General features: G+C 39.2%; 2 protein-coding genes across 11 annotated transcripts in view; both read left to right on the forward strand.

Annotated features, from left to right (window-relative positions):
* Positions 1-6,504, forward strand: part of LOC117328141 — a 35,020-nt gene extending 28,516 nt beyond the window's left edge. For 4 of the 10 annotated variants that reach the window (XM_033885534.1, XM_033885533.1, XM_033885535.1 and 1 more), the window contains one exon: positions 582-1,936. In XM_033885534.1, the coding sequence (XP_033741425.1) occupies positions 582-1,168 (587 nt within the window). In that variant the 3' untranslated portion in view covers positions 1,169-1,936. The other 6 variants (XR_004532878.1, XR_004532880.1, XR_004532876.1 and 3 more) reach the window with 6 other exon arrangements.
* Positions 6,505-12,249: 5,745 nt separating this feature from the next.
* Positions 12,250-14,472, forward strand: LOC117328144. Its single transcript, XM_033885537.1, has 2 exons — positions 12,250-12,406; positions 13,929-14,472. The coding sequence occupies exons 1-2, from the start codon at positions 12,364-12,366 to the stop codon at positions 14,231-14,233; spliced, it is 348 nt and encodes a 115-aa protein (XP_033741428.1). The 5' UTR covers positions 12,250-12,363; the 3' UTR covers positions 14,234-14,472.
* The last annotated feature ends 4,514 nt before the right edge of the window (positions 14,473-18,986 follow it).

The raw sequence follows: 18,986 nt of genomic DNA on the forward strand, positions 1-18,986 counted from the left end.
ACCAAACAGGGTCACGACGCAAGCGTGGCTTCAGTGGCTGTATCACAGGTCTGTCGGGTCTCGGTTCCCTGGACCCCCTGGCGCTATCTTGATTATTCACTTGAAAGAAGCCGTATAATTTTGTTGTATAACCGTCAAAGACTTTATCAGATGTTTCCGTATCGACATGTTCATCAAATCTGCTCTGATGCTAAACCCTTCCTTAACATATATAAGGATGTACTTTATTTCTGAGATTTACTCTGAGGAATACTGTATTTGTGATTTCCGGTTCTGATTGGTTCACATCCGGATACAAATTATCAGGTCATATTCTGGTCAAGAGTGTGGTTTCATTACCGGACTTGATCGATTTGAAAAAAGAAGAGCTTGCTAATCGGTTATATACAATTCCTTCCAGATTGGGTGTTACCATGTTATTGCTGTTGTTGATCCAAACAGGTTTCTCTCGGATAGTCTCCGAGACTAAAACAATCAGACTTGCGAGATCCAATACTGTGTAAAATATACGACCATTATATACCGGAGTGTTAGTGTTCTAACCATCATATTGATGTATGCTACCTTTTATATATTCACAGTTGAGGTTATGCCCGCAGAGACAATGACGTCACACGGAGGTCATGACCCCATGTCAATGATGGGTATGCCGCATCCCGCAATGATCGGTTTACCTTACAACCAGGCGAGTATGGTGCTAGCCGGGTACAGAGACTGCGCCGCACAGGCCATCAGCTACCTCGTAGAAGTGGAACACATGTCTATAGACGATCCATTTGTTGTTGGGTTGCGCAATCACCTTCAGGACTATCAAAAGTCTCCTGATTTTGGACAGCTTTTACGTCATCAATTTGACGATATGGTGACATCACCACAACACGAACATTCGTTGGATGATTCTGGTATTTCGGAAAGTGACAACAGCTTTGAACACACACATTTGACGTCATTGCAGACAGCAGATATAACACAGTTTGTGTCAAACGGAAATACAGACAACAGGAGTATAGACATTGGTGATGGAGAGTCGTTAAATCTCCATGCTTTACAAAACGGAAGTCCAGCGATTTCCGCGCTCGCTCAAGAACTTTTGTACCTTCTGGAGGAGGAGGAGGAAGCGGAAGTGATGTCAGAATCTGAGACCGAGGAGGATGTTATAGAACAGTGACCAGTACTAGTACGATAGTGTTTGTGAGCGTGTGTGTGTGCGCGTGTGCGTGAGCGTGTCGTAGTACACATTCGTATGGAACAGTGATGTGTTATAACAAAAGAGTACATAGAGCTGGTCACCAGTATCACACAATAGATATGTGTACGCGTCATTTCAACCTGTCATTGTGGAAAGTGTCGATAGTCATTTAATGTTCCTAGACGTTTTGAGATTTCAACCATGTAGCTTAGGCCCAGTCCAGTAGGTTTTAGGCCGATTGTACCCGGATGTGATCATCCTCGATTAATGGGTTGTCTATCTCCACAACCACGAAGATTTATCGTTTTTCCCCCACCCAATCAAGTTTAGAAAGTACTGTTGTTTGCCTTTTATCCTGGATGAAAGTATACGTAGATAATATTCCTTCTGGTCCCCGAAATCGGCTTTATATTCTGTCTCTATATCCTTACACTGGACCCCTCTTGTATACTAGTACTGGGAGGTGTCTCTATATCCTTACACTATACTCCTGTATACTAATACTGGGAGGTGTCTCTATATCCTTACACTGTACCCCTCCTGTATACTAGTACTGGGAGGTGTCTCTATATCCTTACACTGTACCCCTCCTGTATACTAGTACTGGGAGGTGTCTCTATATCCTTACACTATACTCCTGTATACTAATACTGGGAGGTGTATCTATATTCTTACACTGTACCCCTCCTGTATACTAGTACTGGGAGGTGTCTCTATATCCTTACACTGTACTCCCCCTGTATACTAGTACTGGGAGGTGTCTCTATATCCTTACACTGGACCCCTCCTGTATACTAGTACTGGGAGGACTCTCTATATCCTTACACAGTACCCCTCTATACTAGCACTGGGAGGTGTATCTATATCCTTACACCGGACCCCTCCTGTATACTAATACTGGGAGGTGTCTCTATATCCTTACAATGTACTCCTCCTGTATACTAGTACTGGGAGGTGTCTCTATATCCTTACAATGTACTCCTCCTGTATACTAGTACTTGGAGGTGTCTCTATATCCTTACACTGGACCCCTCTATACTAGTACTGGGAGGTGTCTCTATATCCTTACACCGGACCCCTTCTGTATACTAGTACTGGGAGGTGTCTCTATATCCTTACACTGTACCCCTCCTGTATACTAGTACTGGGAGGTCTCTCTATATCCTTACACAGTACCCCTCTATACTAGCACTGGGAGGTGTATCTATATCCTTACACTGTACCCCTCTATACTAGTACTGGGAGGTGTCTCTATATCCTTACACTGTACTCCTCCTGTATACTAGTACTGGGAGGTGTCTCTATATCCTTACACTGTACCCCTCCTGTATACTAGTACTGGGAGGTCTCTCTATATCCTTACACAGTACCCCTCTATACTAGCACTGGGAGGTGTATCTATATCCTTACACTGTACTCCTCCTGTATATTATACTGGGAGGTGTCTCTATATCCTTACACTGTACCCCTCCTGTATACTAGTACTGGGAGGTCTCTCTATATCCTTACACAGTACCCCTCTATACTAGCACTGGGAGGTGTATCTATATCCTTACACTGTACTCCTCCTGTATACTAGTACTGGGAGGTGTCTCTATATCCTTACACTGTACCCCTCCTGTATACTAGTACTGGGAGGTCTCTCTATATCCTTACACAGTACCCCTCTATACTAGCACTGGGAGGTGTATCTATATCCTTACACTATACTCCTGTATACTAGTACTGGGAGGTGTCTCTATATCCTTACACTATACTCCTGTATACTAGTACTGGGAGGTGTCTCTATATCCTTACACTGTACCCCTCCTGTATACTAGTACTGGGAGGTGTCTCTATATCCTTACACTGGACCCCTCCTATATACTAGTACTGGGAGGTGTCTCTATATCCTTACACTGTACCCCTCCTGTATACTAGTACTGGGAGGTCTCTCTATATCCTTACACAGTACCCCTCTATACTAGCACTGGGAGGTGTCTCTATATCCTTACACTGTACTCTCCTGTATACTAGTACTGGGATGTGTCTCTATATCCTTACACTGTACTCCTCCTGTATACTAGTACTGGGAGGTGTCTCTATATACTTACACTGTACCCCTCTATACTAGTACTGGGAGGTGTCTCTATATCCTTACACTGTATCCCTCCTGTATACTAGTATTGGGAGGTGTCTCTATATCCTTACACTGTACTCTCCTGTATACTAGTACTGGGAGGTGTCTCTATATCCTTACACTATACTCCTGTATACTAGTGTTGGGAGGTGTCTCTATATCCTTACACTGTACCCCTCTATACTAGCACTGGGAGGTGTCTCTATATCCTTACACTGTACTCCTCCTGTATACTAGTATTGGAAGGTCTCTCTATATCCTTACACTGGACCCCTCCTGTATACTAGTACTGGGAGGTGTCTCTATATCCTTACACTGTACCCCTCCTATATACTAGTACTGGGAGGTGTCTCTATATCCTTACACTGTACCCCTCCTGTATACTAGTACTGGGAGGTGTCTCTATATCCTTACACTGTACCCCTCCTGTATACTACTACTGGGAGGTGTCTCTATATCCTTACAATGTACTCCTCCTGTATACTAGTACTTGGAGGTGTCTCTATATCCTTACACTGTACTCCCCCTGTATACTAGTACTGGGAGGTGTCTCTATATCCTTACACTGGACCCCTCCTGTATACTAGTACTGGGAGGACTCTCTATATCCTTACACAGTACCCCTCTATACTAGCACTGGGAGGTGTATCTATATCCTTACACCGGACCCCTCCTGTATACTAATACTGGGAGGTGTCTCTATATCCTTACAATGTACTCCTCCTGTATACTAGTACTGGGAGGTGTCTCTATATCCTTACAATGTACTCCTCCTGTATACTAGTACTTGGAGGTGTCTCTATATCCTTACACTGGACCCTTCTATACTAGTACTGGGAGGTGTCTCTATATCCTTACACCGGACCCCTTCTGTATACTAGTACTGGGAGGTGTCTCTATATCCTTACACTGTACCCCTCCTGTATACTAGTACTGGGAGGTCTCTCTATATCCTTACACAGTACCCCTCTATACTAGCACTGGGAGGTGTATCTATATCCTTACACTGTACCCCTCTATACTAGTACTGGGAGGTGTCTCTATATCCTTACACTGTACTCCTCCTGTATACTAGTACTGGGAGGTGTCTCTATATCCTTACACTGTACCCCTCCTGTATACTAGTACTGGGAGGTCTCTCTATATCCTTACACAGTACCCCTCTATACTAGCACTGGGAGGTGTATCTATATCCTTACACTGTACTCCTCCTGTATATTATACTGGGAGGTGTCTCTATATCCTTACACTGTACCCCTCCTGTATACTAGTACTGGGAGGTCTCTCTATATCCTTACACAGTACCCCTCTATACTAGCACTGGGAGGTGTATCTATATCCTTACACTGTACTCCTCCTGTATACTAGTACTGGGAGGTGTCTCTATATCCTTACACTGTACCCCTCCTGTATACTAGTACTGGGAGGTCTCTCTATATCCTTACACAGTACCCCTCTATACTAGCACTGGGAGGTGTATCTATATCCTTACACTATACTCCTGTATACTAGTACTGGGAGGTGTCTCTATATCCTTACACTATACTCCTGTATACTAGTACTGGGAGGTGTCTCTATATCCTTACACTGTACCCCTCCTGTATACTAGTACTGGGAGGTGTCTCTATATCCTTACACTGGACCCCTCCTGTATACTAGTACTGGGAGGTGTCTCTATATCCTTACACTGTACCCCTCCTGTATACTAGTACTGGGAGGTCTCTCTATATCCTTACACAGTACCCCTCTATACTAGCACTGGGAGGTGTCTCTATATCCTTACACTGTACTCTCCTGTATACTAGTACTGGGATGTGTCTCTATATCCTTACACTGTACTCCTCCTGTATACTAGTACTGGGAGGTGTCTCTATATACTTACACTGTACCCCTCTATACTAGTACTGGGAGGTGTCTCTATATCCTTACACTGTATCCCTCCTGTATACTAGTATTGGGAGGTGTCTCTATATCCTTACACTGTACTCTCCTGTATACTAGTACTGGGAGGTGTCTCTATATCCTTACACTATACTCCTGTATACTAGTGTTGGGAGGTGTCTCTATATCCTTACACTGTACCCCTCTATACTAGCACTGGGAGGTGTCTCTATATCCTTACACTGTACTCCTCCTGTATACTAGTATTGGGAGGTCTCTCTATATCCTTACACTGGACCCCTCCTGTATACTAGTACTGGGAGGTGTCTCTATATCCTTACACTGTACCCCTCCTATATACTAGTACTGGGAGGTGTCTCTATATCCTTACACTGTACCCCTCCTGTATACTAGTACTGGGAGGTGTCTCTATATCCTTACACTGTACCCCTCCTGTATACTACTACTGGGAGGTGTCTCTATATCCTTACAATGTACTCCTCCTGTATACTAGTACTTGGAGGTGTCTCTATATCCTTACACTGTACCCCTCCTGTATACTAATACTGGGAGGTGACTATATCCTTACACTGTATACTAGTACTGGGAGGTGTCTCTATATCCTTACACTGTACCCCTCCTGTATACTAGTACTGGGAGGTGTCTCTATATCCTTACACTGTACCCCTCCTGTATACTAGTTCTGGGAGGTGTCTCTATATCCTTACACTGTACCCCTCCTGTATACTAGTACTGGGAGGTCTCTCTATATCCTTACACTAAACCATCTGGTACATTTTTCTCGTACTCATTTGAATTTATGAAAACTCTAGGTATCATATTCTGTTACATTTACATCAGCGATATAAAGGTATGCCTGTGTCGTTTTACAAAGCTATATGTCCAGCTGAATCCCGAGTGTGTTTAAAAGTGTTCAAATTGTTACCATTAAGGTTTGTTAATATAAACGTCCACTAATACCAGTGCATTTTGGACCACGTGACTCCCTACAGACAAAAGATTTACATAGAAGTCGTCCACAGTGACCATTAGTATTCCGACGTTATATATAAAATGATTATTTATTAATTGCTTTAATTTGCTTTCAAAGTAAATTAAGTTTAACGTATTTTCCTTATATGGTGCTGTCTCCTAATTTTTATATGAATATTTGTTGTATTGTTGTGCATAATTAATTTATATTTAATCATTGGTACATTTTCCTTTTTTCTTGCTTTATGTCAGAAAGTCTTCATTAGAATTTGCTGTTTTAGATGACTTATTATGAAAAATAAACTTTGATTTTAAAACAAAACTGTCTTTGTACATTAATATCGTGATAATTACAGCCACAATCCCAGATCTTGGCGCCCACCCACGTGACCTTCAGTGGTTTTGATTCAGTCGCGCATGTTGTAGAAGTATGAAGTGAAAACATTGGTATTAGTGTGAAATTAACTTTAAAAAAAAGATTGTAATTCAATCAATTCACTAGAATAGTAACTTGTGAAAAACTTACCCTGATATTTATTTGACATATTTTTTTCTGCTCTTTTAATCAGTCAAAACACAGTGACTTTCTATTCTACACTGATGTTTTCTACTTGAGATTGATAATTTTAGGTACTTTAAGAATCCTTCCTGATAAGAATGCCACTATACCATGTTTTAAAATATTGATTATACAAATTCTGTTTGAATTGCGTGGTCTTGTTAAATCATGTTTGATTGATCCGGCGTAAGTTCAGACCTGATTTCATAACGTAAATCGATTTTACTTCTTATATACCGATTTTATGTAAACAATATAATTATACCACAATTGGATTCTTCTAGTACTCAAATGTATTACACGAGAACAACTACAAACAATATATCCAGTACCTTACATTGTGGGACTGCTCGTAGTCGTATATCTAATACATGATGACATCTATTGGTTGTGATTGATTGATTGATTGTTAGGGTATTTCAGGACCCCTCTTCGGAACGATGAATATAACATTAACTGGGGGATGATAGGAATGTCATATTAACTGGGGATGATAGGAATGTCATATTAACTGGGGGATGATAGGAATGTCATATTAACTGGGGGATGATAGGAATGTCACATTAACTGGGGGATGATAGGAATGTCATATTAACTGGGGGATGATAGGAATGTCATATTAACTGGGGGATGATAGGAATGTCACATTAACTGGGGGATGATAGGAATGTCATATTAACTGGGGGGTGATTGGAATGTCATATTAACTGGGGGATGATAGGAATGTCACATTAACTGGGGATGATAGGAATGTCATATTAACTGGGGGATGATAGGAATGTCATATTAACTGGGGGATGATAGGAATGTCACATTAACTGGGGGATGATAGGAATGTCATATTAACTGGGGGATGATAGGAATGTCATATTAACTGGGGGATGATAGGAATGTCATATTAACTGGGGGATGATAGGAATGTCATATTAACTGGGGGATGATAGGAATGTCATATTAACTGGGGGATGATAGGAATGTCATATTAACTGGGGGATGATAGGAATGTCATATTAACTGGGGGATGATAGGAATGTCATATTAACTGGGGGATGATAGGAATGTCATATTAACTGGGGGATGATAGGAATGTCATATTAACTGGGGGATGATAGGAATGTCATATTAACTGGGGGATGATAGGAATGTCATATTAACTGGGGGATGATAGGAATGTCATATTAACTGGGGGATGATAGGAATGTCATATTAACTGGGGGATGATAGGAATGTCATATTAACTGGGGGATGATAGGAATGTCATATTAACTGGGGGATGATAGGAATGTCATATTAACTGGGGGATGATAGGAATGTCATATTAACTGGGGGATGATAGGAATGTCATATTAACTGGGGGATGATAGGAATGTCATATTAACTGGGGGATGATAGGAATGTCATATTAACTGGGGGATGATAGGAATGTCATATTAACTGGGGGATGATAGGAATGTCATATTAACTGGGGGATGATAGGAATGTCATATTAACTGGGGGATGATAGGAATGTCATATTAACTGGGGGATGATAGGAATGTCATATTAACTGGGGGATGATAGGAATGTCATATTAACTGGGGGATGATAGGAATGTCATATTAACTGGGGGATGATAGGAATGTCATATTAACTGGGGGATGATAGGAATGTCATATTAACTGGGGGATGATAGGAATGTCATATTAACTGGGGGATGATAGGAATGTCATATTAACTGGGGGATGATAGGAATGTCATATTAACTGGGGGATGATAGGAATGTCATATTAACTGGGGGATGATAGGAATGTCATATTAACTGGGGGATGATAGGAATGTCATATTAACTGGGGATGATAGGAATGTCATATTAACTGGGGATGATAGGAATGTCATATTAACTGGGGGATGATAGGAATGTCATATTAACTGGGGGATGATAGGAATGTCATATTAACTGGGGGATGATAGGAATGTCATATTAACTGGGGGATGATAGGAATGTCATATTAACTGGGGGATGATAGGAATGTCATATTAACTGGGGGATGATAGGAATGTCATATTAACTGGGGGATGATAGGAATGTCATATTAACTGGGGGATGATAGGAATGTCATATTAACTGGGGGATGATAGGAATGTCATATTAACTGGGGGATGATAGGAATGTCATATTAACTGGGGGATGATAGGAATGTCATATTAACTGGGGGATGATAGGAATGTCATATTAACTGGGGGATGATAGGAATGTCATATTAACTGGGGGATGATAGGAATGTCATATTAACTGGGGGATGATAGGAATGTCATATTAACTGGGGGATGATAGGAATGTCATATTAACTGGGGGATGATAGGAATGTCATATTAACTGGGGGATGATAGGAATGTCATATTAACTGGGGGATGATAGGAATGTCATATTAACTGGGGGATGATAGGAATGTCATATTAACTGGGGGATGATAGGAATGTCATATTAACTGGGGGATGATAGGAATGTCATATTAACTGGGGGATGATAGGAATGTCATATTAACTGGGGGATGATAGGAATGTCATATTAACTGGGGGATGATAGGAATGTCATATTAACTGGGGGATGATAGGAATGTCATATTAACTGGGGGATGATAGGAATGTCATATTAACTGGGGGATGATAGGAATGTCATATTAACTGGGGGATGATAGGAATGTCATATTAACTGGGGGATGATAGGAATGTCATATTAACTGGGGGATGATAGGAATGTCATATTAACTGGGGATGATAGGAATGTCATATTAACTGGGGATGATAGGAATGTCATATTAACTGGGGATGATAGGAATGTCATATTAACTGGGGGATGATAGGAATGTCATATTAACTGGGGATGATAGGAATGTCATATTAACTGGGGATGATAGGAATGTCATATTAACTGGGGGATGATAGGAATGTCATATTAACTGGGGGATGATAGGAATGTCATATTAACTGGGGGATGATAGGAATGTCATATTAACTGGGGGATGATATGAATGTCATATTAACTGGGGGATGATAGGAATGTCATATTAACTGGGGGATGATAGGAATGTCATATTAACTGGGGGATGATAGGAATGTCATATTAACTGGGGGATGATAGGAATGTCATATTAACTGGGGGATGATAGGAATGTCATATTAACTGGGGGATGATAGGAATGTCATATTTCTACAAAATGTGGAGAGCGATTCCAACATACATGATAGTATATAAGAATTTCAGAATGACACCATGGGCGATAATTTCAATGTCAGCACACTTTCACAATGCAACAGACGACATTCCATGACATGACATGGATTTAGATGTTACTTTGGGACTTAATGTGATCTGGTAATTTCCATTCTCTCAAAGACGTTCACTGATTCTGTAATGAGATGCCCCGCAGTCATTCCTTGGCATGATCAAAAATAGATCTGAACCTCGCAAGCGAGATAATTCTATTTTTCGAATGAGTGGAAATAAATTTTAAGTCAACTGGACACATCAGCTTAATGCTGGGAAATGTAACGCCTTCCGTATCCCGTGAGAGGCGATGTCTGGACACGACAGCTGTCCAGCTTTTGTCCAGACTAGTGCAACATGACCGTCACTATTTGACACTAATCGACAGGACAGTGGTCAGCCTTGTGATGTAATTGTGTCCCGTGACCAAATAGCGGACACAGCGATGGAATCTCAGAGCAGTCTAAATTAGTTTTCTGAGCTATAGATAGCAATGTATTGAGTAGCTCATGTTGGTGGTTCATTTTCATCGTTAAGCTGCACTTTGCCCAAGACTCTAGTGTTTGACCGCTGTCGATCATACCACCAATCAGTACATCTGAATGAAATTATTTCACCTTTTTCAGTTGTAATAATGACTTTAGGTTAAATGTAAGGCCCATGTATATCTTTTTAAATTCATTTTACAACAGTTATGGAACGGATATCAGCTTAAACCAGTCAGATGATATAGGAGGAAACCAACGAGGTCGGACATCGATAACTCCCCAGATATATTTGTGTGTGTAAAGAAGCGAATTTAAGTCAGTTATCACATTATCGAGCTATTGGTCAAAAACCAAATATAACAATCACAGACAGAAAATAAACCAAATTTATTTTATAAGACATCATTCTCAAATATTGCTCGTGTATTGCCGATAATCTCTTCGGCCGATTCGACGCCGAAGGATCTTTACAAGGGGAAGAAACACCTGTTAATAGTTAAAAACTTAGATACTACAAAAACACCTGTTAATACAGTTATAAAGTTAGATACTACAAAAACACCTGTTAATACAGTTATAAAGTTAGATACTACAAAAACACATGTTAATAGTTGTACGGTATGGATACTACAAAAACACCTGCTAATAGTTGTACGGTATGGATACTACAAAAACACCTGCTAATAGTTATAAAGTATGGTTACTACAAAAACACCTGTTAATAGTTATAAAGTATGGTTACTACAAAAACATCCGTTAACAGTTATGAAATATGGTTACTACAAAAACATCCGTTAACAGTTATAAGGTATGGATACTAAAAAAACACCTTTTAATAGTTATAAAGTATGGTTACTACAAAAATACCTTTTAATAGTTATAAAGTATGGATACTAAAAAACACCTTTTAATAGTTATAAAGTATGGTTACTACAAAAACACCTGTTAATAGTTATAAAGTTAGATACTACAATAACATCCGTTAATAGTTATAAAGTATGGATACTACAAAAACATCCGTTAATAGTTATAAAGTATGGTTACTACAAAAACACCTTTTAATAGTTATAAAGTTAGATACTACAAAAACACCTGTTAATAGTTATAAAGTATGGTTACTACAAAAACATCCGTTAATAGTTATAAAGTATGGTTACTACAAAAACACATACTAATAGTTATAAAGTATGGATACTACAAAAACACCCGTTAATAGTTATAAAGTATGGTTACTACAAAAACACCTTTTAATAGTTATAAGGTATGGATACTACAAAATATTTATGTTATTCACCCATTACACCATACTGTATATCTCAAGGTCGACTCATCGATTACTAATGTTAAGTTCCTAATACTTACATATAACAATAATAACGGTTTATAACTAATGTACATGTATCATGGAAACATTAGAGAGTATGATGAATAGATTTGTTACTCTTTGAACACACAGGAAGGAAATGGTCTAGTGCCTACAATTAAAAATTGAAAAATTTAGAAATAAATCATTAGCCATTTATTATATTATTAGAACTATCGACAGTATAACCGGCCTCGCGATGAATTAATATTGTACACAAAAATATCGATGGGCGGCTTTAGACATTGAGATTGATAAACGGTACCTAGTGTATTGATTAACAAAGCATGTTTTGTCTAGAAACGTGTTATGTTCAGACAAGCATTCACTAATGTTGATATTCAGTCAACAAAGTACGCCTTAGTTCCTCTTCTTTTTAATAAACAAAATCAATTTGTGTCGATTTCCAGTACCTTGAAGGTTCTGACACAGTTACAACATACCTTCTCAGATTGGCATGCGCTAGAACGGAATATTAGACAGACTTGTCCACGGGGACCGAGCGAATCTTGGCAGAAAACAAAATGGCGCATGTATCAATCCTTTTTCTGGCTGTGGTTATCTGGTGTAAGTAAAAATGACATACTTACTTTTGATTTTAATCTAAACATATACCAAACAATGTCTAACTATGATTGAACACGCTAGGGGTAAAGATAAATATGTACAAGTGGAAGAGTTTATAGAAAACACTCAGTTGGAGACCTCCTAACTTTAAGATGTCTGCTTTAAAAAGAAAGAAAGAAACAAAGACGATTTAATGATAATGAAACGAAATCTTTCTTAGTAATGCCATCTTGAAACCAAGTCGACAGTCGTTAAATCAAGTGAAGTCGGAGAATTCCGACCATGATGTAATATTTACAATCACCTTCCTGCCAGACACAGTTCTCTCGGTACACCCGCAAAAAAACGACATTCTTCATTTGTTTACATTCATAATTAATGACGTATAGGATGCGTTATCATGCAAAGATTTTTATGATTTCTGTTGTAGTTCGCTAATACTATGTAGCTTTAAACACAACATATCGGGGACACATTTTGAAATGCTTAGGATTAACATTGTGCTTATTGTGGCTTGATTTAAAGCGTGGTTTTATAGTTGTATGATTTAGCTGGTTATTGTAGCGTGATTTAGCACATGGATTTATAGTTGAATGATGTAGCTAGTCATTGTGGCGTGATTTAGCACATGCTTTTATAGTTATATGACCTATCTGTTGTTGTAGCGTGATTTAGCACATGAATATAATTATAGTTGTGGCGTGATTTAGCACATGATTTTGTAGTTGAATGATCTAGCTAGTCATTGTGGTGTGATTAGCGCGTGATTTAGCATATGGTTTTATATTTGAATAGCCTATCTGGTTTTTGTAGCGTGATTTAGCACATGAATACAATTCTAGTTGTATGATTTAGCTAGTTATTGTGATGTGACTTTGCGCATGATTGTAAAGTTGAATGATCTAGCTGGTTACTGGGGCGTGATTTAGCGCATGTAGTTGTATGATTTAGCTAGTTATTGTGATGTGATTTAGCAAATGTGTTTTAGTTATCAACTACCAAGTTGTTGTGACATATAATATAGGACTAATTTGAATTGTCCTAGAGAGTGACTGTGGCATGGTCGTGTGGATTAATGTGTCAGGACCTCGAGGGTTATTGTGACATGATGTAGCGGGTTATTACGGGTTTATTACAACGATATTTTAGACGAAATCTATTGAGAAATACCACATGCATCACAATTTGCCATATAGGTACTTAGTAGGGTTGTTACTGAGCATATAGACAGTTCATATCATTAAGAATATCGTGTGTAAAAACAAGCTCTCAATTGTTGTAACTAACAGTAAATCTATACACATATTCGACCTAATATCACATTGAACTTTTAAGTAACCATTTGCCATGAAGAAATCATATCAAAACTTAAAACAGCGACTAGAAACGAACAACAGATATTCGCTACATTATTTTCAACTGCGGGACTCCATTTTACATTGTATATCAAATGTTGGTAAGCTGTTCAGAAAAGCAATGTAGATGTACTTGGCACTATACAAGTGTACTTGTATTGTTACAGTTGAATGTGTCGTCGGTCAGATGAAGTCATGTGATTGTTCCTGCTCCAATCTAGACAACGCTTTGGAAAATGACCCGGTCTTAAAAGCAAAGATGGAGAAACTTGCCAAGGAGATGACTTTGGATGTAAAGAATACCAGTGCGCACCTGCGGTCGCTGACGTCAGCCTCGGATGACCGTCCGTCTGCCCAGGCGGCTGGCTATGTTGGAATAACCATACTAGCTCTTGTGTTTGGCCTGCTCCTGTTCTTCGACGGTATTGGTGTCGCTGCCCAGGGACTTCTGTTAAAACAAAAGCTTCAATAAATCGATAGCTGCAATGACATGTACTTGCATGTTTTCTTGATTATTAATTAACACTGAGCAGGCAAATACAGTGCCCTATTTGATTGGTAACTATCAACACGAGAATAGCAATGACCTAGTTCCAAACAACAAACAAACAAACAAACAACAAAAAACAGTTCAAGCTAGTGTGATTATGTTTCGAATTCTATATTGTATACTGGACATAATGTGAAATAAAAATGGTTTGACGAAGAAAATTGTCTTTTTCATACTAGATAACTGAAGGAGTTATTGAAATCGCAAGGAGATCGTCCTACATGTGAAGTTATTTTACTACCATGAACTACTGGGTTCTAAGTCGTGAGGGGTCAGGGAGATGGTCACAGGTCGTGAGGGGCCAAGGAGATGGTCATTCTACTACCGTATACTACTGGGTTCTAGGTCGTGATGGGTCAGGGAGATAGTCATTCTACTACCGTATACTACAGGGTTCTAGGTCGTGAGGGGTCAGGGAGATAGTCATTCTACTACCGTATACTACAGGGTTCTAAGTCGTGAGGGGTCAGGGAGATAGTCATTCTACTACCGTACACTACAGGGTTCTAGGTCGTGAGGGGTCAGGGAGATAGTCATTCTACTACTGTATACTACTGGGTTCTAGGTCGTGAGGGGTCAGGGAGATAGTCATTCTACTACCGTATACTACTGGGTTCTAAGTCGTGAGGGGTCAGGGAGATGGTCATTCTACTACCGTATACTACTGGGTTCTAGGTCGTGAGGGGTCAGGGAGATGGTCATTCTACTACCGTATACTACTGGGTTCTAAGTCGTGAGGGGTCAGGGAGATAGTCATTCTACTACCGTATACTACTGGGTCCTAAGTCGTGAGGGGTCAGGGAGATAGTCATTCTACTACCGTATACTACAGGGTCCTAAGTCGTGAGGGGTCAGGGAGATAGTCATTCTACTACCGTATACTACAGGGTTGTAAGTCGTGAGGGGTCAGGGAGGTTCTAGGTCGTGAGGGGTCAGGGAGATAGTCATTCTACTACCGTATACTACAGGGTCCTAAGTCGTGAGGGGTCAGGGAGATAGTCATTCTACTACAGTATACTACAGGGTCCTAAGTCGTGAGGGGTCAGGGAGATAGTCATTATACTACCGTATACTACTGGGTTCCAAGTCGTGAGGCGTCAGGGAGATGGTCATAGGTCGTGAGGGGTCAGAGAGATGGCCATTCTACTCCCGTATACTACAGGGTCCTAAGTCGTGAGGGGTCAGAGAGGTGGTCATTCTACTACAGTATACTACTGGGTTCTAAGTCGTGAGGGGTCAGGGAGATAGGCCATTCTACTACAGTATACTACAGGGTCCTAAGTCGTGAGGGGTCAGGGAGATAGGCATTCTACTACCGTATACTACAGGGTTCTAGGTCGTGAGGGGTCAGGGAGATAGTCATTCTACTACCGTATACTACTGGGTTCTAAGTCGTGAGGGGTCAGGGAGGTTCTAGGTCGTGAGGGGTCAGGGAGATAGTCATTCTACTACCGTATACTACAGGGTTCTAAGTCGTGAGAGGTCAGGGAAATAGTCATTCTACTACCGTATATACTACAGGGTTCTAAGTCGTGAGGGGTCAGGGAGATAGTCATTCTACTACCGTATACTACAGGGTTCTAAGTCGTGAGAGGTCAGGGAAATAGTCATTCTACTACAGTATACTACAGGGTTCTAGGTCGAGCGGGGATGTATTTGATTAGCCTTTATCAATACTTCAGACTAGGATCTCCTTATCTTTACTAATTGGATGTTGAAGCAGACAACCGAAATCTAGATATATCAATTGGCTGTATCGTTACCAGACAGTAAGTCGACTAAGTACAGTAGTAAACTTTTCAAAAATATGATTAGTTTGATTAATACATTACCAGGAGCAAGAATTAAAGTCAGTACTACGAGCAACCATGTTTGGCGAGACGTTTTGAGGAAGAGTAAGCAATGTATTGTGTCATATACACTGGACAAATGAACACAGTTTCACGTCTGCCTTATTCCTGATCTCGTTCCATCAGACTTTCATCTATTTCCAAAACTGAAAACAGCTATTTTAGACACCCGCTTTCAGTCCGATGATGACGTCATACATGCAGTGGATGACTTTCTGAACAGCCAAGAAAAGGAGTTCTATAAAAGTTGCATTGAGGCCCTTAAACACCGCTGGTAAAAGTGTATAGATACTGAAAATGATTATATTGAAAAATAATGCAATATGTCCGGCAAAAATCCTTCAATATGAGGCTCACAACATATAAATCAGCTCTCGTAACATCCCATACCGCTCTGGGCCCAGTTGTTCAAATGGTGATTAGGCTAATCACAGTTTAACAACAATATCAAAATCCGTAATAAATCGTTTCTGGTGAAACAAACGTGATGAAATTTCATGAAACTATAACACTTGTCAATCTTTTCCTACCTGCTTATTTTGAAGAATATAAACACATATGATTTGAAGTAAAGGGAAAATGAGATTTTCACTAATCAAGAGTGATCAAGCTAATCACATTTTGAACAACTGGGCCTGGGTCTCCACCAAGTCGGACCTCACCCAAACCATTCAAGTCTTTCCAATATACACATGGACATGTAAGATTCTGAACATGATCAAACTGAAACATACTGGAGATCATCTGTCCTGATGACTAACCCCAAGGTTGTATGTTGTATGTGGTGATAAGGTCGTCAAACAGACTATTGGGCACCCTTGGGAACAAATTGCTGTCTTCTTCTGACTGACTTTCGTTTTACGTTTTGTGACTATTCTATGGTTTATATTGAAAAGCTTATCAAAACAGGTACCAAAATATTTCCAAATTTCAGTTTGATCTTCAGATATATGACAGTATGTTCCATAAAAAAAATGTTGCCTTTCCCTTGTCAGCGGGTGCTGGTTATATCAAAACATTCTGTACTACGGAACATTTTCTTCAGACAAGCACATACTGTCGATACGGAGAAGTATATACAACTTACTATTCCCTGATAGATATTTATAAACATTCTCGATGTATAATGCTTCGGTTACGAGAAGACAGAGTCTGTCTCCTCCAAGGCATTTGCAATGTAAATATGGCGAGATGAAAACAATAGGGACGATGGTCAACATCGTGACCTCGCCGGGAAATATTTTATTTATTTAGTTTGTTTGTTTTTTTTAATTTTGCTTTTATTGCTGTATTTAACTTGTCTTTAGCGCCAGAATTTCTCTTAACCATCTTTTTAAATTTTGTTTTCCCTTGATCTCTCTATCACCGTTTTTTATCCCGTATCAAACTGTTCGGCAATGACATATCATGTCAATTTCTCTACTGCTGCTATTCTGCTTCGTTTTTCACCGAATCCCAAAATGTTTCTTCTTGGCGACCTAGGTTTTCCTTCAGCTTCTGAGTGTGTTGTCTCTAACAGTATTCCAGCGTTGTTTGTATATTCTAAAAGCTTTTCGATGAAATCAATACACTCTTTTGCCCTCTGTCTCTTTTTTTTATCAGATACAATGTACAAGGTCGATCACTTTAGGTCTCTCCTTTTCCAATCATATGTTATGCTATCAAACACATACCACAACACTCAGTTTTATGCAATATAGCCGTGTGGATATTTATTTGAGCCGAAATGATATCTGTAAAAAACATGTACATGATGAAGTGCTGGTAAGCCAAACTCGTCTGTCAATCAAATTACCTCCCTTTGATCGATACGAAATTAAAACATAACAGCCAGGAGAAAAACCAGATATCAAAACCAGAGATCAAAACCAGAGATAATAACCTTGCTAAAGGTAAAAACATAGTCTGGAAAAACTTGGGCAACATTTTGACTGTTTTCCTAATGAAAAAAAAAATCTCTTCTTTTAAAGTATAAAAACATATTACACAGGCTGGGAAACCAAAAACAATTCAAATTGTTAAATATATATTAAACTCATGCTTGAAAAATCTGTCTAGCCAAAGTACTCAGTTCGACTCCAGATTTATATTATTGGAACTTTCACTTGAAAACTGTCTAGTCGGCTCGAGTGTGAAAAATATAGGCCTACCACATGATCATTTCACGTGCTATTAGCTCTACCCGTTCTTCCCGTAGAACACTATATATTCACGAATATTCATTTTTATACTGTCAGCTCATAACATATGAGTACCACTAACGTACCGACAATATTTTCCTGCTAATCGATGTAACGCAGGAAAATAGCAGCATATTTTTCATATTTAATGGCACTCGGAATCGAAAGACTACATTTGGATATAATTGTGAAGAATCTAGAACTTCTTTTAAGAGACAAAACAAACTTCAAAAATGTTTTATGCTGTTTTGATCAAATCTGACATGCTTCCCACAGGTGCTAGAAAATGGAACGCTGATTTTGATAATATAGATAAACAAATTTGGGAGAAATATTTTAAAATACCTTTTCTTGTAACTACTAATACAAAGCTTCAGCGGTTCCAATATAGGGTTTTACATCATATACATGTACATGGAGTGCTTAGAAGTAAAGGGCCGTATCTCAAATTTATCCATTTTTAGATTTTAATAAATTACAACTACGAGTGAGATTTTCTTATAGAATCTGTACATTATATCAATTGAAATGGTCTAATTATGTTAAAATACTGTGTGATTTAAAAGAATTAGACAATGTCCATTGATATCAAGTACATATTCTATAAGAAAAGCTCAGTCAGCAATTGTAATTAATTAAAATCTA

Source organism: Pecten maximus, chromosome 5 (genome assembly GCF_902652985.1).
Source record: "Pecten maximus chromosome 5, xPecMax1.1, whole genome shotgun sequence".
Taxonomy (NCBI): Eukaryota; Metazoa; Mollusca; class Bivalvia; order Pectinida; family Pectinidae; genus Pecten; species Pecten maximus.

What these genes read in the sequence shown, in the direction of transcription:
- LOC117328144 (XM_033885537.1), top strand. Translation starts at nt 12,364, where the DNA reads ATGGCGCATGTATCAATCCTTTTTCTGGCTGTGGTTATCTGGT. An exon ending in TCTGGCTGTGGTTATCTGGT is followed by an intron (nt 12,407 to 13,928) that starts GTAAGTAAAAAT and finishes GTATTGTTACAG; the next exon opens with TTGAATGTGTCGTCGGTCAG.